At 37.5% G+C, this 26,953-nt stretch overlaps 1 protein-coding gene across 1 annotated transcript in view; it reads left to right on the top strand.

The window, feature by feature from the left end:
* Positions 1-26,953, top strand: part of AQR (aquarius intron-binding spliceosomal factor) — a 47,395-nt gene that overhangs the window by 6,327 nt on the left and 14,115 nt on the right. Inside the window, exons 7-25 of the mRNA XM_083863417.1 lie at positions 1,116-1,184; positions 1,656-1,756; positions 2,406-2,482; positions 3,701-3,765; positions 5,658-5,774; positions 7,252-7,365; positions 8,168-8,271; positions 8,774-8,876; positions 9,939-10,059; positions 11,133-11,274; positions 11,766-11,944; positions 13,761-13,928; positions 14,354-14,523; positions 18,630-18,871; positions 20,398-20,541; positions 21,032-21,101; positions 22,018-22,128; positions 24,218-24,327; positions 25,622-25,757. Coding sequence (XP_083719543.1) covers positions 1,116-1,184; positions 1,656-1,756; positions 2,406-2,482; positions 3,701-3,765; positions 5,658-5,774; positions 7,252-7,365; positions 8,168-8,271; positions 8,774-8,876; positions 9,939-10,059; positions 11,133-11,274; positions 11,766-11,944; positions 13,761-13,928; positions 14,354-14,523; positions 18,630-18,871; positions 20,398-20,541; positions 21,032-21,101; positions 22,018-22,128; positions 24,218-24,327; positions 25,622-25,757 — 2,343 coding nt within the window. The remainder of the gene's footprint in view (positions 1-1,115; positions 1,185-1,655; positions 1,757-2,405; positions 2,483-3,700; positions 3,766-5,657; positions 5,775-7,251; positions 7,366-8,167; positions 8,272-8,773; positions 8,877-9,938; positions 10,060-11,132; positions 11,275-11,765; positions 11,945-13,760; positions 13,929-14,353; positions 14,524-18,629; positions 18,872-20,397; positions 20,542-21,031; positions 21,102-22,017; positions 22,129-24,217; positions 24,328-25,621; positions 25,758-26,953) is intronic.

The following is a 26,953-nucleotide window of genomic DNA, read 5'->3' as shown; positions in this document are numbered from 1 at the left end:
CCTGAGTTAGTTTTAAGAAAGCATTAGACCAATTTGTGTTCTCAGTCTGTAGTGAAAACAGAGTTAAAGATCCTAAGTAGCAAGCAGGAAGAGCAATTTACAGTTACCTGTTATATGAAGCAGTGCTCTCTAACCTCTCTTGCTGCTGGACTTTTCCCTTACTTACATTGCACGTTAGGTGTATTATTCAAAGTCAGGATCTGCACAAATAACAAAATTGTCTCTCAGACAAAACAACATAGAAAGCGTATTATTTGATTTTGGGATTAGGAATGACTTTAGGAGGCAGTAACCATCTTGAACTTTATACCTATAGTTTATTGCGATAGCGTTTTTCTGTAGTGGCCATGGTACAATGCATCTTCATTTTAAATAGTCTGGTGGTGACTACAGAATCCTTTTAGAGCACATTTCTAATACAACATGATAGGGAAGCTGGTGAAAATGTGTGTGTGAAAGCACACTGTTATTAGAAGCTGCCCTTCTTTGTGAAGGGCAGAATGAAAGAGTCAGTAGAGTTTCAAGTGAAGACCACTGAAATCTGAAGTTTCAGATTGCTGGGAATGGAGTATTTGTCCATGAAGACATACTTAAGATGTTAATTGAAATTTTTCAGTAGTTCAGGAAAGAAGGAAAACTTTATGGATCCAGATCACAGGTATAGTTGGAGAGAGCACATTTGAACTGACATGGAGAAAATTATTTGTTTCAGATGATGGGAAGAGTGTAGAAGAAGTGTGAGAAACTTAATAGATTAGGGCTTCAGGAGACAAAGAACAGCTTAAAAACTAGTAGAGAAAGCATGGTAGGTGAGTTCAAGAATAAGAAATGACTGAAGAAGGAGCATTTGTTCTCAGCTGCTTTTGTGCTAAAAATACTTGCATGGATGGGTGAAGTATTAAGAACTAACTGACTCCATGAAAAGAACCTAAAATACAGAGGTGTCACTGGGTAGGGTTATAGTCCAGTTTCCTGTTAGGGAATTGTTAATTCTAATAGAACGATATAAATATTTTTGTCAGATGGTAATGTACATTGATGTATTTTGTAAGACAGACATATCAGAAAACATAAGAATGTTTTAAAAATTTTTGTCATTTGTAACTTTCTAACAGGAAGTGGATTTGATCAGAGGTCAGGTGCAGCAGCTCATTTCCTTACCGATGTGGATGGCTCTACAATCTGTAAGCATAACACTGTTAACTGGCAGAACTTTTCTAGGCATTATCCAAGTCCTCTTAAGTAACCTCTCATGGAATACTGTTAAGGAACTCTAATATCTACAGTGTTGCTATGGAATTATATTTTTGTGTGTTTTGCTAAATTCTTTCTTGTTTGTTGCAAATTTCCATGTAATAATGTTTTTAAGTGATTTTCAGAAAACTGAGTTTGTTGTCTATAGTTTCCTCAAGCCATAATGTATAGACAAAGCCATGAGGTCCCAGGGAGGCAGTGGAGTTGACATCTAGTTGTGGCTGGACTCTCTAGCATTATTACATTTTTATTTTACAGTGATACTTACTGAGACCAGCCAGAGACAGCTCTTTATTTCAGTTTGTTATATACTTTTTCTTTTTTTATAAAAAGATTGGACTGTATTTGTATCTCATGAAAACAAGGTTCCTTGGTGACTGAATATCAGTTTAACATTTCAGAATCGACTGGAACAAGAGTTGAAAAAGACACCAAAACTAAGAAAATTTTGGAATCTAATTAAGAAAAACGATGCAAAAATGGATGAAGAGTCAAGAATGCAGTATGTACAGAACCCTTTTTTCTTTAATGCATTCACTGTGTTTCAGCTAAAATAAATAGTTTCAATGAAAAACATGGTTTTTGAACACCTGTGGCAAATGAGAATCGATCATATGAGGCCTCCTTGAAGCTGTTCTGTTTTTCAGTAGTCTTTATGCAAAATACTGTTACAGAATTTTATACTTTATTTGGTCGGTGAATTTGTCATATCAAATCTTAAAACTAAAGACTGAAAGCATAAAAGAATATTCATGTAGGAACTCACTTTTTTTTATGACCTTTAACAAATGTTTAGTTCTTAGGCACATAGCTTATGCAAGTATTTCAATAAATCTGTGTCTATCTCACCAAAATTAAATGTTCTAATGCCTTTGTATTGCAATGTGGTAAGGTGTAGGAAGAGACTTACTTCTCCTTGACACAGTAAGAAGCACGTTAATCAGTTCCTGTGCCTAAAAATGTAGGCTGCTAATCTGTCTGCCTGAGTGCAGAGAGAAAAGTTACCATCTAAACAGTTTAGGTGTGTTTCAAAGCGACCTACTACCATTTATGAATTTTGAAGCAGCTAACTTGGTATTAGTGAAAGCAACAAGATACTTCTAGTCTGCATTTAAGGAGTATTAATTCTTTTGTTATATGTCCAATTTTAGAGCATATCGAGAGAGAAGATTTCTTTCACAGCTCATTCAGAAATTCATTTCGGTTCTAAAGTCAATACCTGTCTCAGGTAATTGTGATTCTTACATTAATTTGTTATCTGGTAATCTGTGTGAAGATCTTTTAGTGTTGCTGAAGCAACTAGTCCTTAGGGTATCTGCCTGAGGTTGGGAACCTTATTCACATGGGGCTTGTAGTGAAATCCATGCCTGTCTGCATGGATTTCGTATCAAAATTAATATTAAAATCTGTATATACTTTAAAAATTAAACAGCAAAAAGCTACTTTAAACCTCCTTCTGTTCAGTATTGTACTTACTAAAAAACAGTATTTCTGGAACTGATATTCTTTATTGTGTGTTTAAAGCCTTAAAGCGTTAAAGCATTTCATACATACTTAGATGCCTTGTTAAATAGATGGTATAAGTGGATATCATAAGATTCTGTCTGTTCATACTGTTGATTTACAGTAAGAACAAAAGCCTAAGTGAAGTGAAATTCTGTAAGATTTGACTGCTCTTGAGTCATTGTGACAAGCAAAATTATCTCCTTGCCTGATTTAGAAAGGAAAAGTGTTTGTAGAGGAAGGTGTTAGTCTTTTAACAGAAAAGGGTTATTATGCTCTAAGCACAGCACAATTTGGGTGAAATCAGTTCCCGGAGTTTTGCTTTTGCTGTTCAACTCTTAGCAAACTTCAGCTCTTACAAGAGCTGTAAGGGTAAGTTTTGTAATGTGGCTTCCTCAGAAAGGATATTTGTCCCCTCTGTTTTCCCAATTATGCTAGACCTCTTTTAGGAAGATGTACTTTAACAGTTCTTTGGAGGCTGTAAGAATTAGAAAGGCATTAAAGGAGACTTGGTGTGTTTTGACATGATTCTACAGGCCCCTTAGTAGTCCCCACTGAGTACCTTTGAACATGGTCGAGGCCTTTTGCACAAATCTTGTTTGCAGCTTTTAAAAATGTATTTTTGAGCATCTGGCATTAAAAGTTTTTAACAAACGTAATGGACAAGTGATATCTCAGGGAAGTGAGCATTTTTGCATGTTATATTCAAGGTTTTTCAAAGCTGATGAAATCGCTCCTGAAATTCTGGTTCTGTTACTCTTTCATTGCTAACCAAAATAACTTTTAATATAAGAAAGGATTGTTTTAAAAAGAGGATAATGTTTTAATTAGCTTTTAACAAGCATTAAAATTAATGCTTGTAGCATTTATTTATTTTTCAAGGAACCGTTCAAATGTAAATATATTGTGATGTGGATCAATTTAAACTTTTTTCTTAATCTAGGCCCTATTTCTATGGACAAAGTTCATTATTGTGAGAGGTTTATTGAGCTCATGCTAGACCTTGAGGTAAGTTTTTTAATTAATTCAGCCAGTTCCCAAGTGTACTTTTCTAGGGTTTAAGTACATGAAGTAATTGTTACAGCCTTACTGCAAGTAGGAGGTGATTATGACACAGCTGTGGATATAGTTGGTTGTTTAATAGTGATTTTTCATCTGTAAATAAGAGGTTGTGGCATTGCATCCATATTGAGAACTGACCAGCAATGTTGATAAGCCAGTTGAATTCTTAGACAAAACTACGATCCTAAAGTGCTCAGTGGAGAGGATTTAATTGGAATAGTGGGAACAATACTGGCAGTTTCTGAAAATGTGCGATGCTTTAATCTGGTAGGAATAATTCAGAATTATTCTTCCCAGTGCATAAGTGGTCACTTAAAGTCACTTTTGTGTTGTTGGGTTAAATCCCAGAAAGCAGCAGTAGTCTGAAAAGCAAACTTTTCCTGTTTGACTGGAGTTCATTGTTTAGAAGTACCAGGTCTGGTGAGCTGCAGTTTGTTAGAGTAATAAGGTGTGGAGCAAGGTTCTGTGAAATTTTTCAGCAGATACCAAGGAAGTGAGACAATTTTAAGCATCACAGTACCAGTATTAAAAGTAGAAGGCATTCATTTACAATTTCTTGCATGAGTAATTATTTATTTAGAGTAACTTCACATTCAGAAGGCATTGTGAAATAAAACAGAGCTTTCTGAAACAGCATCACAGGGAACTTTCAAATGGCTTTGTGGTGAATTTCTGCAGGCTGACTATGTTAAATCACTGAGGTAGTCTGTGCTTGCAGTTGCAATAGATTGAATAATTTAAATTAGAGCTTGTAGTCTTATGTATGTAACATACTCTGGTAAGAAAAAATATGTTGGAAGGTGAACTGAAGTCTGACTTAAAATGCTTAGAAGCAGCACATTTAATATTGGTTCTCTCTAGGTATTACAGAAAGATTAGAACTCAGACAGGTTATAAAGCCTGTTTAAGTGACTGGAACAACCAAAGGAGAAAGTAGCTGTAAAACTAAGTCTTCTTGCCTTTGTAGCATGTACTGTGTTAATGGGCTCTTTTTACATGTGTTAAAGCCTTTTTCAGAATATTACTGTTTCCTATTACAGTGCATACACTGCCATCAAAACCAGTGATGTGGTAATTTGAAAGTAATGACTCAATAGACAGTTCTTATGGTTTTATGAATTTGTTTTTTTAATTATTGTGCAGAGCAATCAACATTTTCTACTACAAATTCTTTTATTTTCTTGATCTTAGTTCTGAACACCATGCCGATGCTTTTTGGGATTCTAAATTCAGTTAGAGTCTGTAGAGAACAGCTAATTTTTCTCTTAAATTGTTGTGGTCTTTTACTGTATGCTGTTCAACAGTTGCTACAATATAGCAGCTTAATCTATTTACATTGAAAAGATCTCTCTTTTGTTATTATTGAAGATTTGAAAAATACTTCAGTATTTTGCAAAGAAGATACCCTATCATATTTAGAAGAAAGAGTTGGCAATTTTAAGGAAGACAAGCTTAAAATTCATTAAATTAGTGTAGAAAACAGACATTGCTGAAGCAATTTGACATATCATTTTTAGCACACAATCATGTAGACGCTTATTAGTAAAACAATTGCTTTATTTAATTTACTTTTTTACTGGCAGGATGAGTTCTCACTAATTGCAAGTTTGTGCCATGCTCCCTATTACATAAAGGACTGTGTTTGTAGCAGCTTACCTGCATAAACCCAGTGTCTTGGCATACATAAGTGCTGCTTTATTACCTCTGTGAGGGTATTAGATATGCAAATAACTGCAGCAGTATATCATGATAAGCTGTCTTGAAATGGAAGATTCAGAGAAGCCAGGAGTTCTTACATTTTAGAGTTGCTTGTATTAACATGATGTTATTTACCACAGGCTTTGCTTCCCACACGGCGCTGGTTTAATACAGTGCTGGATGATTCCCATCTTGTTGTTCACTGTTACCTGTCTAGTCTCGCTAAAAGAGAGAAAGAGGGTCATCTCTTCTGCCAGGTGAGATACAAAGTTCCTGGAAAGAACTTTTTCGTGCCCTTTGTTTCTGAATGCTGCAGTTGTTTTGTTTTTCAACTTTTTTTAAAGATAGGCTTTTGTTTGGATGCAAACTACATGTTTATTTGAATCTTTCACACAGTAGTTCTGCTCTTATATTTCATGGAATTTGATGAACACAGTGACTGCTCTTATATTTCATGGAGTCACAGGATGGCATGGGTTGGAAGATACCTTAAAGATCATCCTCCTCCAACCCCTCTGCCATGGACAGGGACACCTTCCACTAGATCAGATTACTCGGTGTCCCATCCAACCTGGTCATGAACACCTCCAGGGATGGGGCATCCAGAGTCTCTGTGGGCAGCTAGTTCCAGTGCCTCACCATCTTCAATGTAAAAAGTTTTATCATAATATCTAATCTAAACCTGCCCTCCCTCTTGTCCTATCACTACATGTCCTATGGAAAGTCCTTCTCCATCCTTCTTGTAGCTCCCTTTAGGTTCTGCAAAGGGAGCTATAGGGTCTCCATGGAGCCTTCTCTCCTCCAGGCTTAACAGTCTTAGCTCTCAGGCTGTTGTTAGAGGAGAGGTGCTTCAGCCCTATAGTAAACTCCTCTGGACTATTTCCCAACAAGTCCATGGGTTCTTTGTGTTGGAGACCCCAGAGCTGGACACAGTACTCCAGGTGGGGTCTCACAAGAGCAGAGTAATATTTCTGCTTCTGTTTTTGAGAAGTTCTTAAAAATACAAGCTACAAAGCAGTACAGCTTCTGGCATGCTTTACCATACACATAGCAGAAGTTGTCACCACTGCATTCTTCTCCTGTGCATTTTGGCTTCACAGTGTTCTGCAGTGCAGCTGTTTTTCACTCCTGTCCTTCAGTTTACTCACTCATAGCTAGGATGTTTTTTTATGGCAGGATCTGAAGATCTGTCCCCTTTCCTTCGTCTCAGGTGCTTTTCCTGCTGCTTGCTGTCCCCCATCTCTGGCACTTGTTCATTTTCTCTGAGGGTCAGTATTGATGGAACACAAAGCCAGCAGCACATGTGAATAATTTTCTTCCTCCAAGTTAAATAATCCCATTGAAAGGTAGGATGAGCTTCAGAGCTGCCATCAGAGAGGGCAGAAGGGCGCAAGGTCTCTCCCTTTTGGTAGCAGCAAGCTGTAAGTTGTGTTCAGTGACAGCCTCTGGCTAGATCACCTTACTGTGATCTGTTTCAGTTTCACATCCTAGTATATCAAGAAACCCTGTTGCTTATGGACTATACTGGAATTTTGATAGCTCGCAAATGAGATTCCTAACAAAAACTATTTTGTGCATCAGCCAAGTATAAAATTTAGATACCACTCCTTAGTCCAATTCTTCTAGAACTTTGAGGAGTTCTTGTTTGTACATTTGTCCTCTTGAATTGTGATTTTGTTTGTAGTAGGGTGTCTCCTACTGTTAATTCACTAATTTGTGTTGATGATGTCTCAGCTTTTAGATATGCTCAAATTCTACACTGGCTTTGAAATCAATGATCAGACTGGAAATGCTTTGACAGAGAATGAGATGACTACAATTCACTATGACAGAATCACTTCTCTACAGGTAAGCAGAGGATGAAATGCTTATAGAGGATAAGCAGATAGAGGATCTGGCTTTGTTGTTCTAGTCTTTTACTGGACTTTACATCTGGAATAGGCATGAGGTTATTTCTCAAATCAAACCCCTTATGTTCCCTGTTGAGTTACAGGAATAGCTTTAGCTTGACTGCCTGTACCATGTTGAAGACATGTAATGCTTCATTATGGTGGATGTGACTATGACTAAATAATATGCTCTAGCAAAACATCAGCATTTTGGACCTTTTGTTACCGAAATGAACTGTTTCTGTTAATTCTGTTGAGAAGGGAAAGCAGGATGTTGTAGGACCCTGTGGTGAGGCAGTAGGTGGCAGCATTTCCTCAAGATCAGTGTGCACAGGGGGCCTACAGTGGTCCCTTGCACAGAAAAGACAAAGTAAATTCACACACACTTTTTGGAATTGCTCCCATCAGTTTTTAACAGAGGAATTCAAGGAAGCATGGTTAAGTTAAACTTGTGTCCTTGCTTTTCCTAGTTGCCTGCAAAGCTACATATCTGCTCTGTTATGTTTTATTTTAATGACAACAAATGCTGATAGAAGGATGTATAAGAAAGATACTGTGTCAGAAGCGGAGGAGTAACAAATAGATGGTGTTAAGAAAAATGGAGATTTAATCTGGCTTGTATTTCTGTCCTGGTAGGGTCCATAGAGTGGTTCGTGTTATGAGCCAGAAGAAGCTATGCTGTTTTCTTAAGTATTGAAACTGTTATTAAATAATTTTATTAATATGCTTACATCCGGTTTTCATGCATGGATCTTTTGTAGAGAGCAGCGTTTGCACACTTCCCAGAGTTATATGACTTTGCACTTTCAAATGTAGCTGCAGTAGATACTCGTGATGCACTGGTGAAGTTGTTTGGACCTCTTAGGTAAGTCATCAAATTGAAATTGAAATTCTTGGTTCTCCGTGTGATTAAATTTCACCAATTTCCAGCCTTTTTTCCTTCTGACTTCTCATGTGTGTAACCCATGGTTAACCTCTAACTTTTTGTTTCTTTTTTTAACTGTGTTCTGTAGAAGAACTACAACAGAAATCATGAAAGTGTGCCACTGTATTAACTGTACTATATTGTAAATGCAGTAAGTAAAAGGTTAGCAGTACAGTTTGACAAAGGCAGTGTCTGCTTTGTTGTTTAGTTCTGTGTCAGGTCTTGAAACAATAAAAGATATCCACCCTTTGCCATGTTTGTTGTAGGTGAGAGGTTCAGCTTACACCTTATACAAAAACTTCATTTAAAAGCCTGACCCGTAATTGTTTGTCTCTGGTCGAATGAGACGTTTGGAATTTTCTTTAAGGAAAAAGCAGCTGCAGTCAGCGCTGTCTCTGGTTTCAGTGTGACCGAGGTTTCTTTTTTTCCTTTCGCTGTGCAGCTCCAACGTTCTCCACCAGGTGGCGTCGTACCTGTGCCTGCTGCCGCCGCTGGCCGAGGGGGAGGACACGAGCCACGAGAAGGACTTTCTGCTGGAATTGCTGGTACAAACATGCTTAGTGCTGCTTGCACTTCTTCTGTTGAAAACTCAAGACATAGCTGCATCCAGCAGCTATACTGCAATAAAGTGTAGTCATTTAGAACGCTTTTTGAACCACCTGTGAACCACAGCAGTGTTATAGTAGTAATTGGCACGTTAAAATGGGGTTTTAAACCATATAAATAAAGTATTTGAAAATGCCTATTCATAAACACAGTTTCCGTGAGAAACTAATGTAAGTTTTGTTAGGTCAATAAGGAGAGTCTTGGAAATGGTTTTGAGTTCTTCTTATAAGGTTATCCTGTTTAAATACAAAAAAAGTCTGCTAAAGTAAATCTAGATATTCAGTACCTATTTGGGCCTCAAACCAATTTGAAATACTGTTTCATGGTTTATGCTGTTTCATACTGTTTACTGCACATCATGGTTGCTTGGATATTCAAGGTCTACCAATATTACTGTAGGCTTCTAATCTGATAACAGTATTAGAATAGCATAGCTGCTTTTTTTTTAATCTCTTTCATAAGCTTGTTTTCTGGTTGTTGATTTCTTAAAATTTGCTTATGTAGTTTTCTAAGGTTCAGAGGGTAGTGATATGATGCCTATGGATGCCATGGAGAGAGATTTGTTCAGATAATGTATTATAGTATTGGATAGATTTTTTTTGTGTCCCAAAGAGGAAATAAAGACTAACTATTACTGAATGAGCAGTGTTAGTTAAGTACCGACCATATTTTTAATGGAAAGTAAGATAAGTTTTATTTGAAGTTGATTCTCTGCTGAGCCTTGACTGAGTATTTTCATTTCTATTGGGCCATTTTTGGTCTGCTGAATAGATAAATGATTGTTTGGTTCTAGTACTTTGGTTCTAGTACTTGACCAACAGTTGGACTATGTGTTTGTTCATATTCTGATGTCACTGTGTGCATTTAGTTGTATTAAAATATTTAATTACAAAAATATTGATGGAGAGGATGCAAGTGACCACCTTATGAATTATTGTCTGTTTCAAAAGTATCTTTATTGTTCCTTTGTGGCTTAGGTTTGAAATGCTTCCTTTCTTTAGGTTTCCCGTCATGAGCGACGAATATCTCAAATTCAGCAACTCAACCAGATGCCTCTCTATCCCACAGAGAAGATTATTTGGGATGAAAATATTGTACCAACTGAATATTACTCTGGAGAAGGTATGATTAGTAGTTTAGTAAATGCTAAACGGAGCAGTAAATGCTGCAACAAAAAAGGAGTTCTGATGTATTATGTTTATTTGTCCAAGAGACTTACACACGGTACTCTGGCATCTTCCAGTATCTTAGAGCAAGATCAGGGGCGTTTCTTCAGTTATGAATCAGGAACTCTTGAGATTTAATTGTTAGCAAATATATAGTGGATTTAAATAAAAATCTATTTTTACACAAAGTTGTTTATTTGCTTCTGGATAACAGATGTGCTGTACTACCAGCTGAGGCACAGGTAAAGTGAAAAAGGTTGGAAACAGCAACAGAAAAGCTGTTGTCTGTGCTTTGCACTGAAGTGTGTTCAAGAAGGCCTTCCTAGAAAGGAGAGAGAGGTGTAATGCGGGGAAATTAGCACTGCTTATCTTACTTCTATTTCAAGGTAAAAGTGCATGTAGTCACTAAAAGGTGACTACTTTGAGAACCTAATGTGCTCACGATCAAGGAAGCAAACTGCTGGTATTGCAAACAGGAATCATGTAATTTCAAGGTTTGCAATAGACAGCACATGTATTTTTATTTAGCTGCTTTTAAAAACTGTTGTTTTGATTTAGATCATGAGAGATTTTATTAGAAATGTGAAAAGTTTAACTTGGAATGTGACAATTTCAAATAACAATGGTTTTTATTAGTTTATGAGACTTTTTCATTGTTATTTAATGCCAACTTAGTTGTTGCATTTCCAAAGATCATTACTGTCCTTTGCATTTGATTTTCCTAAACTCAATTTTTTATAGTCTGAATACATTGATGGATTTAATATTTATGGACTTCACTGTATTACTGCTAGAAGGATGAAAATTCCTTTAATCCTGTGCAGGTTTTTTAGAGAGAACCTGAAAAATGCATGCTTTTTAGAGGTGTATATTGATAAAAGGGGTGGTTTTAAGACTCTCCAAGGATAACAGCTATGGCAGTTGTGCAGTAAAGTGTGTATGTATGAGTTCATAGAAACAGTGTATTAATTCATCATTTTTTTGTTTATCCCTCAAATACCTCTTTTCCTTCTGCATTTAAACCCTTAGGCTGTCTTGCCCTCCCCAAGCTGAATCTGCAGTTTCTGACTCTGCATGACTACCTGCTGAGGAACTTCAATCTTTTCCGCCTAGAGTCCACCTATGAGATCAGACAGGACATCGAAGATAGTGTCAGTAGGATGAAACCATGGTAATACTAACTGGTGCAAACCTGTTCATTCACTTCTAATCAAAGGGTATTTAAGAATCAAAAACTGATACTGTGTGTATAGTAAATACATAGTAACAAATGCATTTAGAATTGTTACATAGATACTGTGGTTTATACTTACCGCTTCCATAAGGTGTTGCCATCCCAAGGGTTGATGTTTTAGGAGTTTGTGATATCTTTTGTACTCGGTAGTTGCTTTTTATTACCTTTCCTTTATCTACTGTCTCTGTGTTTTGTTTTTTTTAAATAATGCTAGCATAAGTTGCTTTTGTTTTTTGAAACATAAGTCAGGTCATTTTATGTTGTGATTCTAAAATGCAGGATTACATAAATCTAATTCAGTAGCACGTAAAGTTAAACATTCTTCTTTTGTCTTAAAACTTACTGTGTGGTAGATATTTTCATAGTTTAAAAAGAATTTAATCTGTTATCAGCTAAAGACTAACAAAACTTTGGGGTTTATTCCTTAGGTTATCAGAATATGGAGGTGTGGTCTTCGGTGGATGGGCCAGGATGGCACAACCCATTGTCTCTTTCACGGTGGTGGAGGTGGCCAAGCCCAACATTGGTGAAAACTGGCCCATGCGAGTAAGAGCAGATGTTACAATTAATTTGAATGTCCGAGATAACATCAAAGATGAATGGGAAGGTACTTAACATGCTTTGAAATAAAGTGCTCAAAATAGGTGCTCATCAAAATACTTATTTGTTAATAAAATAATCTTTTGTGTAAGAAGAAGTTTTAATCTGTGATACAGATTTGTCAATACACTGGTTAGAAGTCAGTTACTCGAATTCCAAGTTTAGGAAGTTTATATTTTCATAAAGTGAAGTTTGAAATAATTAAAGTACTTAGATGTTCATTAGGAACAGAATGTTTATTGCTTCAGACTGATGTCATGCAGTGACCAACAGTAAAATGCTGTCCTTTACAGGGACTGTGGAAACTTAACTTAGCATTTTAAATAATGTGTGTGCTAAAAATGCCATATTGAAAAGTGTGGGGAATGTGATACCTGTCTCATACACAAGTGGAGGGGACAGATTTTTATTTAATTCAAACCAGTGCATTTCAGTAGTTTTCAGTATGTCTGAATGTTAGGAAGTGCTGACTGTACCAAATACTGTTTCTCATAAATATCCACAGGGGACACTTTTTTTGCTTGGGGATTTGAACTTCAGTTGACCGTGTTGGCAAGTGACATAGAGGCATGCACTTGTATTATCAGTAAATGTCACTCCTTTCTCTTTTGTTAGAGAAACCCGATAAATGTGCTGGAGCTGCCTAGTGTGATTACAGGTCACACAGCACAAATGCTAAAGCTGGATTGTGTGATAAATGAGCAGATACCAGTTTAAAATTGTAGATTTCTGTTAAAGTAGAAAATCCAGGAAGATGCAGAGAATTCACTATACTGAAGGTATCTATATAGTGGTGCACCTAACTTTTTAAATATTAAAATAACATTTTAGTGTTTACAAAATACTCTGTGATGTATAAAAAATCATGTTTTAACTAAATCAAAACTGAGATGAGAATTCATGAATCATTGCCTGACATAGTGGGATCTTGATGAAAGTGCCCTCTGTTGAATAATATCTGGTGCTTAGTGAGTAATTATTTGTCTCATGGAAAACACAGCACGTTTTCTGAACTTTGAAGGTGTCTTAGATCTCTGAGACTTTGGAGGTATACTACAGAGAAGGTTTAATGTTCAGAATTATGTTAGTGAATTGGAAAAGCAGCATTTTAAAAGTAGGATGTAGTTCAGCAGGGATGATGATTATGCAAGAACAAGTCACTGTACAGCTGCGTGTTGGGGGAATAACTTCCCAGGCAGTACCTCTGCAGAATGGGAAGATTGGAGGTCATCATTGCTCACAAGTGGATGTGGTTCTCCAGCATTGTGTAAGAGGGAAAAAGAAAAAACCTCAAGTTATATCAGAATTTATAAACTGGAATGTAACAGTAAACAAGTAACTTGGTTAAGTGACCTTTTACTCTGTTAAATAGATAACTAAAGTAACTTGGTTTGGATTTTGTGCCCAGTTCTAGGCATTGTACCTAAATTGTTGTAAAAGAAAAGAAAAAAAGGAATTGGAGGTTTGTTGAGAGGGAAGCAATGAGAATAAGGGATTAATGCTACACTTCTTTAGAGTTGATGGAAAATGACTAGGTTGTGTGACTGGAGTAAGATTACTGGGAGCAGAGTAATCATGAAATAATGTCTGTTCTTACGAAAAAATCATACAACTTCTGCTTTTGATATCTATTATAGCGCAGTAGCCTATGCTTTTGTATTCTCCAAGTTCAAGGCATATTTTGAAGCAAAACAAAATACACTCTATACAGGTGGGATTTTATTTAAAGGAAATTCTAGTGCATTGTTTTATATGTATGTTAGGGAGTTGATGAGGAAAATGCCATTCGATCAAATCACTGACTGTTCCTTTTTGGGGGTCAGGTCTGCGTAAGCACGACGTCTGCTTCTTGATCACCGTGCGGCCCATGCAGCCCTACGGCACCAAGTTTGACAGGAGACAGCCTTTTGTGGAGCAGACTGGCCTGGTATATGTCAGAGGCTGTGAAATTCAGGGCATGTTGGATGAGAAAGGGCGTGTTATTGAAGAAGGTATGATATACCAAAACTTGTTCAAAAGATTTATCTCTTTTTTCTCTCTCTGTTTTTTATTTTTAGCAGCCTAATGCATAATTTTCCTCTCTTTTAAGGAATGCTCATTTCATTAGTTACATGCTTGGAAAAAAACAAGCCAATTCCATAAGAAGCCTGAGAAAGGTTAACTAGTTTCCTCTGGTAAAATCTGATGTAGCTACATTAATTAAATAAATTCAGTATGTTGGGTTAAGGAGTTAAAGCGATTCTATTCAAAAACTATTAGAATAATGCAATGAAAATGTTTCTATTGCTATGAAATTAGTTTCGTCATCTGAATTTGTCTAAATTTCATTTGAGGAACAATTATGGATCACTAACTTGAACGATAATTTCCTTTTAGCACTTGAGTCAAATTCTGATCTTGCTTTTCTTATGGGCAGGACCTGAACCAAAACCAAGACTTAAAGGTGATTGCAGAACATACAGAGTATTTTTGGACCCAAACCAGTATCAGCAGGACATGACCAATACAATCCAAAATGGAGCAGAAGATGTCTATGAGACATTTAATATAATAATGAGAAGAAAACCAAAAGAAAACAATTTCAAGGTAAGGTACTTGCTCCTTAGGTAAGAGTATGTCTGAATATGCTGTCAGTACTGAGACTTCCGTATTTTAGATGCATATAGTTAGGCTTTTTAGTTGGTAAAGCCAACTAGTGGGCTAGAGAAAGTAGGCCTTCTCTGCAGGAAGCTAGAGTATGTCAGTTGGTGATAACTTTCCCTTGCAGATAATTCTTATGCTGAAAATCAGAATACTGCTACTTTGCTTGATTATATAATAAAACATTAGTTTATATTTTCAGTTTTTAACAGGAAGCCTACAGATTTAGACTTTCAGGTCAAGGGAGTATGTGGAATGTTTTTGTTACTTAATGTAAGAGTCAACTGTAAGAAAAGGAGTAACCAGTCAAAATATGTGAATCAGAGGAACCTATTTGCTTTTGGGAGGGTCACTGGATCAGTTTCTTACTGGGCATTGGAGTGTGTCAGGTGGAGAGCAGCCCTGCTGGGAAGTACTTGGAGGTACTGGTGGATGATAAGCTTGATACAAGCCAACAGTGTGCGCTCAGTCCAGAAATCCAGCTGCATCCTGGTCTGCATCAAAAACAGTGGCCAACAGGTCACAGGAGATGCTTCTTCCCCTCTGCTCTGCTCTGCTAAGACCTCACCTGGAGTGCTGCATGCAGCTCTGGGCTCCCTTACACAAGAAGGACCTGTTGGAGCAAGACCAGAGGAATGACAGGAAGATGATCAGAGGGATGGAGCACCTCTGCTGCAGGGAAAGCCTGAGATGGTTGGAGTTGTTTAGTCTGGAGAAGAGAAGATTGCAGAGAGATCTGACTGCACCCTTTCAGTAAGGGGGCTTATAAGAAGGATGAGGACAAACTTTCTAATAGTGATAATACAAGGGGTAATGTTTATAAACTGAAAGGTGGTAGATGCAGACCAGATTTAAGCAAGAAATATTTTATGATGAGGGTGGTAGAACACTGGAACAGGTTGCCCAGAGAGGTGGTAGATGCCCCATCCCTGGAAATTTTCAAGGTCAGTTTGGACAGGGCTCTGAGGAGCCTGGTCTGGTTGAAGATGGCCCTGCTCATTGCCGTGGGGATGGACTAGATGATCTTTAAAGGTTCCTTTCAGCCAAAACCACTGTATGATTCAGCCTCAACAGTGCTGAGCAGAAAGGAAGGAGCCACTTCCCTTGACCTGCTGGGCAAATGCATAATGTTAGCACAGGGTGCTGTTGGCCTTTTCACTGTGAGGGTGCATAATTTTCTACACCTAAAAATATTTCTTACTCAGTTTCTTTGCTTTTTAGACCTTTGAATCATTAATGTTCCTTGAGTTTTCCATTATGAAAATGCAACATGAATGAAAAACTACATTTCTTTTGGTGCCTTAAAGTCATGCACTGCATAATTGAAGTGATTTTCACTTTAAAGGATTCTGTAGCAAGTTCTTTATAAATGGATAAAGAGGTAGGCAGGAAGACTTGAACTTTTTTTTTCTGTGTGTAGAAAGGTACCTCTGGTGTGAAGCAGTAGCTTGCAGCCAGCCCAGACCATTGTGGTGCCATCCACATGTGGGTTGGTATACTGAAAGTACTTCATCAAGAGTCCTTTATAAATATATTCAAAAGAACCACCAGAACTGATTGTTTATGTTGTGTGCCTGTGGCAGGTTCCTTTCACATGATAAATACAAATGCTCTCTGCCAAAGCCTCCTGATGTATGAGCACGTAGACATGTTTTTTCATTCACATGTACATGCACTTCTGTGTAGTGAGAGGGAAAGTTCTGCAGTGAATGCTTGTTTGGTCAGCATTGCTGTTAAATGTGAGTGTAGCTTTCACATTTGTACTGTGTTCTTGTAGCTAATTTATAGGCAAATCCCAATGCAAGCCATTCTATGCTGGCATTTACTAAAGTCTCATACATTCATTTTTCAAGACATCTAAGGTATTTCCACATGTATCACATTGCTACCAGTTAAGGCGCATGCATTCCATGTCATTTACAAACCTTTCCAACTTCAGCTGGAGAAGAGAAAATAAGATGATGCTGTGACTAGTGTAGACAGTTTATGCAGCAAATAGAAGGCAGCCTGAAGTTTAAAGCTGAGCTTGTAGGAGAGAAGACAAGAGAACTCTTGTGCAGTCCTTGTAAATAAAGCAGATGAGACAGCAGAGAAAGTGCAAATATGATGTGCTTGCTGGAGGTGACACCACTGTGTCACTACAATTGGTCAGCAGAGTTCTTACAAGAATGAATCTTGCTATTTTTACATGCATAGAAATTACTTTTTGAAAAGCTGAAGCAAAGTTTTTGTGATGTAGAAGCAGCACATTAGCTGTTAGGAACATATTTCTTGCTTCCTCTTAGCAACTGATCACTAGGTTTAGAAATACTACCTGAAAACATGACATTGTCTGTTTTCTTTGTGCTTTTCTTAGCACAAACATAGTATGCTTTGCTTAATATGTGTTAGAGCCAGAAGTACTTGTTCTATATTTGCAACAAAAATATAAAATTCTTAGTTAATACGGGACTTGTCCATCCATATGTCTTTAAAGCAATTGCAGGACCTCCAGGCTTCAGAAGTGCTAAGATGCCTTCAACTTGGTAGCTTTACAGACTTCTCATAGAATCCACAGCATGATTGTGATAGGAAGGAACAGATTCAGATAATGGTCGAGGTAGGTTAGAGGGACCTTTGGAGATGATTTAGCCCAAGACCTGTTTAAAGCAGAATCAGCTAGAACAAGATGCTCAAGATCTTGTGACTTTGTGCAGTTGGAATTGGATACATCCAGTGATGGAGACTGCATAACCAGTCTAGACAACCTCTTCCAGTGTTGCATTACCATTACAGTAAAAATATTTTGGTGCATTTAGGTGAAATTTGCCATATCTCAATTTGTGTCCATTGCCCCTTGTCCTTTCACAGGGCACTACTGAGTGGACTCTCATTCCATTGACCTTACTTCCTCCTGTTACTTTTTTTATACAAATCAATCAAATTCTTGAGTGCTCCTTGACTTTTGTATTCTTGAGTCTAAATAATCCCAGTTCTCTCAGCTTCTCATATAACAGATTGTCCAATCCTTTCATCATCTTAGTGGCTCTTTGCTAGACTCATTCCAGTATGTCTGTGTCTCTTTTCCTGAGGAGCCCAGCACTGGACACAGCACTCCAGATGTGGTCTCACCCACACTGAGTAGTGGGGAAGAATCAAGACCTTGATTGGACCAAGAGGTTGGCTAAGCAGGGATGATGATCACATTACTTGACTCCTTGAATGACAAAACACAAGCAAGAAAAGAAAATCCTACCCTTTGGAGATAGAAATGTAATTGTCAGAATAAAGTTCTGTACCTTGATTTGACTGACTATTTTTTTACAAGATTGGCATTTGGAGGTTCTGTATTATATTCTGGTGTGGACAACTGATGAACTGCTGTGTTTGCCATTCATTTGGCACAGGAAGTCAGAGGATCTGGAAATCAGTGCAGCTCTGGTGTCCTGTGTTCCTGTTGCTGCTGAGGAGCAGATACAATGGTATCCAAATGCCAAGTTTCAAGTGAGATGGTTCTTCAAGATTTGCCACTAAAGTAGCCCTTTTACAGGAAGACTAAAGTTCAGCTACCTCTTAGTTAGAAAGCACACCCTCTGTACAAGTCTAGGGTCTGGAGCATTGGTGTTTTCACAAGAGGGGAAAGGACAGAAATCTTACATAACCACAGATTATTAGATAAATTAATTTGTGGGTGAAGAGGAAATGCTTGAAGGGAAACTTAAGCTGACTGCAAGGATGGAATTTATAGGCATGTAAGAGGAAACCTTAGACTGTATGAAGATCTTCTATGCATTTTTCCCTGCTGTGAGTGTTCTGGAATGAAAACTTTACAGGTGATTATGGTCATCTAGCTCTATGGTCATTTACTAGCTCTTAGTTTAAGAATTCTGTGCTTTGATACTGTTGTTTTGTTGCATATGTACACTGTCTGTATATTGACTCAATCTAACCAAAAAATGTCAGTTGAAATATTCTATCATCTTAAAATAGATTTGATTGACCTTCAGTATGATTTTTACTTGGTAAAAGTCAGTCTCTTCAATCCTATTTTTTCTGATTTTTCTGATTTACAGGCTCTTCTGGAAACTATTAGGAATTTGATGAACACAGATTGTGTGGTTCCTGACTGGCTGCATGACATCATTCTTGGATATGGAGACCCAAGTAGTGCACACTATTCAAAAATGCCAAATCAGATTGCAACTCTGGATTTTAATGATACTTTCCTGTCCATTGATCACTTAAAAGCCAGCTTTCCTGGGTACAATGTTAAAGTCACTATTGACAATCCAGATCTGCATGTACCCCCCTTCAGGTGATCTCAATATTTCAAGTACTTCTAGTCTGGTATTCTTGCTGAAATGTGTTTTCAGTTGGAGTTATGTTAAGGGGTTGAAGTGAGATGCTCTCCCTTTTAAGAAAAGATGGAGGTATTTAAAGATTTAGATAGTTACATGATGGAGTTAACTGTACAACAGTTAGACCCAGGACCACCTTCAGTTCTATTCTGTACAAAAATGCATCAGAGCATTGCTTGTAGATCAGCTTGCGGAATATATGGGAAAAAAAAGTATGAGATAGAATCAAGACACATAATACTCTCTTGTGCACTATGGTATCTAGCTTCCTCAAGATCAGCCTAGAGAATTTTAATTAAAATTTCCTTACATGTCTCATTACAAGAAGCTAAGAACAGCAATTTCAACATCAGTTAAAATTCGAGCTTTTGGAAACACCATTCAATCAACACAGAGGATTAAGTCTGAAATCCCATATTACTTATTTTTAGAAATTATTTCTGAAATAGGCTGCCTACCTTCTTGGCAGCTAAATGAGATTTACTCATTTTGTTTCAGTGATGCTGTTGTCCAGCTTTTTTAGACTTGACAATTCAGTCCCTCTTTGTGCACTTCTTTGAACTTTGATAACTGGGATTCACAGTGCATAGTACTGGAGAATAGTTCCTTCAGCTGAAGAAACTACATCTTTTCCTTGTGAAGGAATAAATCTGTGGAGGGAAAAGATGCCTTTCCCCTGCACCAGTCAGCTTTTATTGTGGCTAAATTGAATCTTAAAAAGCAGGAAGGTAATCTCCCAGGCTTTTTTTGGAAACACTACATGGAGAATTTGTGTGGAGAAGGCACTAACACTATATAATGATACAAAAATAGTCTGAAGGTATCAGGAAAAGATCTCACACACAATTTTTCTCAATGACTTATTGTTTCAGTTCCTATATTAAGAGAGATTCTGCTCTTTGTGAAGAGCTGTTGCTCTTCCTACTGCTACATTTATCCTGTAAGAGATTATTATTGTTACAGGTATCTGCATTTTTGTCTTGAGATATTTGAATGGGCATTGGGATTCCTTCACCTGGGATTTGTTTCTGTATTAGGGAAGCTTGCTAATATATATAGAAGGCTATAAAAAACTTGAAATGGGAGGATAAAAACATCATCTGTTGGAATAGTTTAGAACACTGACATGTTCTAAACTTATGTTTAGAGCTTATGTTCTATTATAACTTTTCTCCTGTCCGTTCCACTTTCACTTACAAACTTCTTGTCTTCAGTGTTTTTCCAGCTGGCTCTCAGCACTACTCCTGGCTTTTCCACTTATGAAAAGAGTGCCTTTGACATATTTTTTGTTTAATCAGCTTCATCAATTTATTTGTCATTTATTTTCTTTACTCTCCTTAAAACTTTGTCATTTGCAGCACTTGTTTCCCTGTTGTATGAAAGTTTGTCTTAATGGTGAGAAAAAATCTTTCTCTATCACCTTCTGAGACAGTCTATGTCAGAGTGAACATTTTGAACTGTAACCTTAAATTATGTGTTACAGGATAACTTTCCCAATGAAGGGAGGTAAAGGAACAAAAAGAAAGGAGGATGGAAATGAAGAAAACCCCGAAGAAGCTAAAACACTGATTGTAGAGCCTCATGTTATTCCAAACAGGGGACCATATCCATATAATCAACCAAAACGGTAAAAAACGAATGGGAACTTATTTTCAAATGGTAACGCATGCATAGCAGTGCATTTTCAGAAATAACACTGGTTGGTTTTACATTTAAATCAAAATATATTTTCTCCCATCTGTTAAAGAAGTCCCTTGAGGAACATGAGAAATACTGTGTTCTAGTGCTTTTTGTCTCAGGAATTTGATTATTAGGAGGTAATACCTAAGTAATTTTACAACATCCTCTGCAAATAATAACTAAAGACAGTCTTTTAGATGGAATGAGTTTGTTGTCACATGGACAACGATTTACTGCCTTGCTTAGAAATTATGAGACTGTTGTATCTATAAAAAAGATAGTTGTAATGCAGATCTAATTTGTGCAAAAGTTTGCAAGTGTGTAGTTTGGGAAATATATAAACAGTTAATTGAAATAAAACTTATTAAAACAATTGCTTTTATCAAAAATATTGGCAAAATCTATCAATTATCTGATCTTATTTTGCTTTTTTACAGCAATACTATTCAGTTTACTCATACTCAGATTGAAGCCATCCGTGCAGGAATGCAGCCTGGACTAACTATGGTAAGAATGTTTTTAAGGATTCAATACTCTTGTTTATTTTTTCTGGCCTTACGTACATTCAGTGAAATACTAGTAATGCCGCTTTCTGTAGCCTTGCTGAGGTAATTTCTATTAATAGTTTAAAGATACGAAAAATTAACAATTAAAAGTTTAACACCCTCCAATCCTCACAAAATCGTATGGCAACACATATTTCTGTATCCTGTGTTTTAGTGGCTGAAGGCTTTCCACAGCACCTGAATTTCTTTTGCAATGGTTGGAGACCCTTTAAATAAAGCAGGATTGCTTTCATAGCAGTTTGTAATTTTATGTGTGGATGCTTATGGAAACTGCTATTCTGTGCTTCTTAATCCTGAATAAATTGTTCTGAGGTGCTTCATAATACTTGGTTACCTTTAAAATGTCTGATGTGTCAATTTTGGAGCGTTTGTGGAATTGAGCCTATAGAAACATTAACTGTTATTATAGATCTGTATCATCATAGAAGGAATGAAGTCTCTTTTTTTTTTTTTTTTTTTTCCTGTTTTTATGTCTGTTTCACCTTAGCTTTTCAATTGTGTGTCTTAGTTCTCTTTTCACTGTTTCCACCCTGTTAACCCTGATCTGAGGCTAAATCACTTTGTTTCTCTTAGGATGTCTGTTTTTTAGTACTTCCTGTGCTGGATTACCATATTCCTTTTAGTCAGGAATCTGCCAAAATAGTCTGAAGGAGTCTTTTTTAATATGTTGTATTTGGTCTGAAAGTTCACCAAAGCCAGGAAGCAATGTGTAATGTCAGTGTCTTGTGAGATTCTTCTGGGTTTTGTCTTCCCTGTTGACTCTGGATTTTTTTAATGTGAAGTATTCTGATAAATTGTATATTGATGTTTTTTAATTGATTTGTTTGGGTTTTTTGTGTGTGTACGTTTGATTTTAGGTGGTGGGTCCACCTGGTACTGGAAAAACTGATGTAGCAGTCCAGATAATATCCAATCTTTATCATAATTTCCCAGAACAACGAACTCTAATAGTTACCCACTCTAATCAGGTAAAGTGTCAATCGTGTGGAATTTTCCTGTAATTACAAGGTAGAAGAACAGTAGGTACTGAGATCAGTATTTTGGGAATCACATTTGTCTCCTAACAATGAAGTCTTGAGTTTGTGTGCAGTTTTGCCAGTTTCATAATGTGAAATTAAATTTTTGAATTTCAGGTGTGTAGTTCTAAATTATTTATCTGAAGTTTTCAATGTGTCTAATTGGTTGGAGGTCAAAAAAAAGAAAATATTTTGAAGAGGACTCTGCTTGGTTCTTACAGTTTACATGCATTACATACGTGCCAGAATTTTTACTAATTAGCTTTCTCAGACACTGATTGCTCTGTGCTTTATGCTCCTAGGGGAAGGCCTCTTCAGATGAATATTTACTTCCCTTTCATAAGAGATGGAGTCTAACTGCTAATTCTCAGGCATATATAAAATAAAAATAAATAATAATAATGTTAAGTTTTTAAGAGTCTTACTCTTAATTTTCCCATTTTACTCTGCACTGGTGAAGCCCCACCTTAAGTCCTATCTGCAGTTTTGGGCACCACGGGATACAAGAAACATAAAGCTAATAGACAGTGTTGAAAGGAGGGCAACAAAGATGCTGCAGGACCTTGAGGGGCAGCTGAGGTCACTTGGTCTGTTCAGCCCAGAGGAGGCTGAGGGGAGACCTCATTGTGGTCTTCAGCTGAGGGGAAGAGGAGGGGAGGCACTGATCTCTTCTCTGTGGTGTACGGTGACAAGATCTGAGGGAACGGCCTGAAGTTATGTCACAGGAGGTGTAGGTTGGATATTAGGGAGTGATTCTTCACCCAGAGGGTGGCTGGGCACTGGAACAGGCTCCCCAGGGCAGTGGTCACAGTATCTGCCTGGCAGAGCTCGAGAAGCCTTTGGATGCTGCTCTCAGGCACAGGGTGTGACTCTTGGGGTGTCCTGTGCAAGGCCAGGAGTTGGACTTGATGATCCTGTGGATCCTTTCCAACTCAGCATATTTTATGATTTTCTTAAATCTGCATCTGATTTGGAATGATTTGTTTGGAAACCAGGGTCACCTGTTTCCTGGTCTCCCTGATTAGGGAGACCTGTCCCATCTGTCCCATCTCAGCTATGAGTTACTTTAACTGAATATACCACTGGAAAACATTTCACAATTTTTCATCAAAGCAAGATCAAAGAATGGTTGAGGGGGTGTCATTTTGGTGAGGAGTTACAGCCTGGAATAATACAGACCAGTCTGAAATGGGTTGCAGGAGAGTGGCAGGTTAAAGGTGGGAGAAAAGGTTGAGAACATGTCCATTGAGGAGAAAAAGAAGGAAATACTTTGGGGCAGATAGAAGACTCTTCTTACCAGACAAGACTTTCATGAGGACACTAACTTGAAATTGTACCCTGGGAAATTAACTGTATCTCAGCAGGGTAGGTTACCCATGCCTTGATGCTGCACTTTAAGATGTTTGCATGACTTGTAGCTGCAAGTGAAGCTTGCTTGTGTTTATTCTTATTTTCAAAACCTGATGATCCAGTGCTTAAAATCTCGCTCCTTTGAAATATACGAAATTAGCTGATAGTAAGCCACTAGAGACTGAAAAGATTAAGGCAGAAGATGTAGCACAGCTAGTGCAGTTAAGCAAAATTCAGTTATCCAAAATGGAATAGAGTCACAGTACCTGACAGTCAGTATCAGATCATACTTCTCTAATATACAATAAAAGTTAAATTGTTGTTATACAAAAATTGGTGTTTGTGTGACAGTTCTGTAAATTGATAGCTTTATCAATTAAGTTAACTATGTGATAGAATTAAATTTTAAAATTGTAAAATCAAATGTCATTGTTAATAAAGTATGCAAATAAAAGGGTGTTAGTAGGCTAATTTCCTTGTTGTTAAGATTAGGAGTTTCAGTATTGACTTTGTTTTGTTAAAACAAAATTAACTTTTGTTTGTTTTGGCTTTTACTAAAATGCCAAATTGCCATTTACACTAAAATAGGCATAATCTCCGACTGTACTTACAAGTAATTCCTCAGTTTTCCCCTGCAAGAGCCTCTGAACTTCTAAAAACTACCTTTTCTCCTGTTCTTGTCAATCTTTAGGCTTTGAACCAGCTGTTTGAAAAAATCATGGCTCTAGACATTGATGAGCGTCACCTTCTGCGTCTGGGTCATGGAGAAGAGGAATTAGAGACAGAGAAAGATTTCAGCAGGTGAGAAAGGGGATGCTAATCATAAACTCACTTGTATAAACATGGCAGCAAGATGTCTCTGTTAAATTCACTCTACCTCCCATGCAAAGTTTTATCCTTCTCATGTTATTGAATCTCAGTAACACAGAGTGCACTATTTTCAGTACTATTCTTCAGGTTTAGTAATTTTGGTTCTTATTCTGTACAGAAGCTGTGCTCCCTTGAGCATCTAAAGGCAGAATCAGTCAGTTGCTTGTTCACAAACTCAACTGTTTGAATAATAGATAATTATATTTTTTTGGAACCTTATACCTTTCATACAATGAATCTGAGAGAGAAACTAGAATAATAAGGCAGATTCTTGGAGTTACAGTACAAATATGATATCACTTCTACTGTCATGGTGATTTTTACATTAATAAACATGAAATTAAACTTTCTGCTTTGACTTCTTCAAGTACTGCTTAACCTCAAAGTTGCTTATTTCATTGATAACACATTTTGAAGTATACATACAAAAGGAAAGCTATCAGCTCTGTATCAGTACAAAGACTTAAGAACCTGTTCTTCTAAATATTTGTATGTTTGTCATGCGTTAGTCCAGTTGACGTCAGTAGGATTACACACATTCATAAATGTAAGCGGGGTATAATGGTTGTGCACTGGAAATATCTGAACTGTCCAGTACTGGATTATCATAGCAATACTTTGACTTCAAAAGCTGTAGTAAAAATTATATATAGTCACTAGAAGCTACCCACATGTACACAGTTCGGTATTTAGCAAAATAAGTACCTTGTGATTTTTTTCTTTTAAATGGAATGCTTTGACGTAGTCAAACTATTCCAGAAATTTGATAGCCAAAATCTTACTGAAATGATGCCACAGCAGATATTTATTTAGTAGTATCCATAGTTTAATATATTCCTTGAACTGTAGTGTTCATCATTAAAAGTTTTCTTTAAGATGCTACACTGTATATTTTCACACTTTCTCAAGGTAACTCCACAACTATGGGGTATTTCTGCAAGCACGATGGATTCTGGCAGTTCAAGAGGGAGGGGTAAAGGTTGAAGAGTATATTTGAAGGTGGGCTGTACTACTGTGAGAACTTTATTTCTCATAAGCTTCGCTTTATGAATTATTAGGGCTCAACTGATAGAAATAGTCAGAATGTAGCAAATTCTTAGGTTTTGGAACAAGGTTGTAGTTGTGGGGAGTTTTTACAGGGTGCTGGGTTTTTTTGTGATCTCTCATTGTGATACTTAGATACTATCTTGAGTTTAATAAAAATTATATGTAATCCATTTTGTAGGTATGGAAGAGTCAATTATGTGCTGGCTCGAAGACTCGAACTTCTACGAGAAGTTGGGCGATTACAAGAGAGTCTTGGAGTCCCAGGAGATGTTTCTTATACTTGTGAAACAGCTGGCCACTTTTTTTTATACCAAGTAAGGACTGGAACCCTTTTGCAGAGAGACTGTATGACCTAAATACATTATGAAACACTTTGTAAAACTTGCAGTGAATTTTTCGGAGTTGAGAGTAAAAACAAAAAGCATTTTCACAATACAGTAACACCTAAAGTTAAAATTGCAGCATGACTTGCTTGTGTTGGTATTGTTTTTAATCCTGCCTGCTGACTCACCAAGTCATTGCTGCCCTTCATGAATGCTGCCAAAGATTCTAACCTGGAGCTTCTCCTTCAGATAGGAAAATCTGTGGGCTGCTTCATATTTTGGATAAGCATTAGAGCAGCTACTTGATGGTCCTGATATTACATGCCAATATGAAATGAAATGTACAGTGTACGAAGTGCTATGTTGCATGTCCCTCATTTCTTGTCCATGTACTTTTCAGTGATGTAGTCTACATTTGCAATTAGTGTTGCATAAGGAGACTTAGGGAGTGGTGCTTAGGACTAAATGCACATACTGTGAGTTTTTACAGAAGTTACTCTGGGCTACCTTTAGGGTGGACCTTAACATTAAATGGACATTAGATGTTGAAGAGTGTGAGGAACACTGCTAGAAGTCATCTTCTGGTTCAGTTTCCTCCTAAATGAATCCCACTTGGTATTTAAAGCAGAGTAGTGTAAGTGGAGATAATAAAGAAGTTTACTTCTGTATTGTGTTTATGTGGCAAGGTCTGGGTAGCAGGTGGCTGTAGGATTGACCTCTGAGAAGAGACCAGGGGCTGGCCTGTGCTGGACACAGCCAGCTCCAGCAGACCCACTGCTGACCAAAGCCAAATCCACAGTGCCACTGGTGGTGCGTCTGTGAAAACCTCTTTGAGATGAGGTCAAAAACCAGCAGCAGCTGAGGGCAGAGAGAGGAGTGTGGGAAACAACCCCATACACCCAGGTCAGAAGAAAACAAAGGGACGAGGAGGTGCTCCAGGCATCAGAGCATAGCTTCCCCATAGCTTGTGGAGAGAGCCACAGTAAATCAGGTTTTGCACCTGCAGCCAGTGGAGAGGCTGTGGCAGAGCAGACAGAACACTGCAGCCCATGGAGTACCCCATGCTGAGCAGGTGGATACATCCTGAAGGAAGAGGCAGCCTGTCTAAATCCCGTGCTGGAGCAGGGAGCGAGTGTGAATAGAAAAGGGTGGCAGAGGTGTGGTATTGTGAACTTGAATGACAGCAC

This window comes from Zosterops lateralis, assembly GCF_965231275.1.
Source record: "Zosterops lateralis genome assembly, chromosome: 6".
In the NCBI taxonomy this organism is placed as follows: Eukaryota; Metazoa; Chordata; class Aves; order Passeriformes; family Zosteropidae; genus Zosterops; species Zosterops lateralis.
The sequence above is the reverse complement of the archived record's forward strand: the minus strand, read 5'-3'. Positions and strand labels throughout refer to the sequence as shown.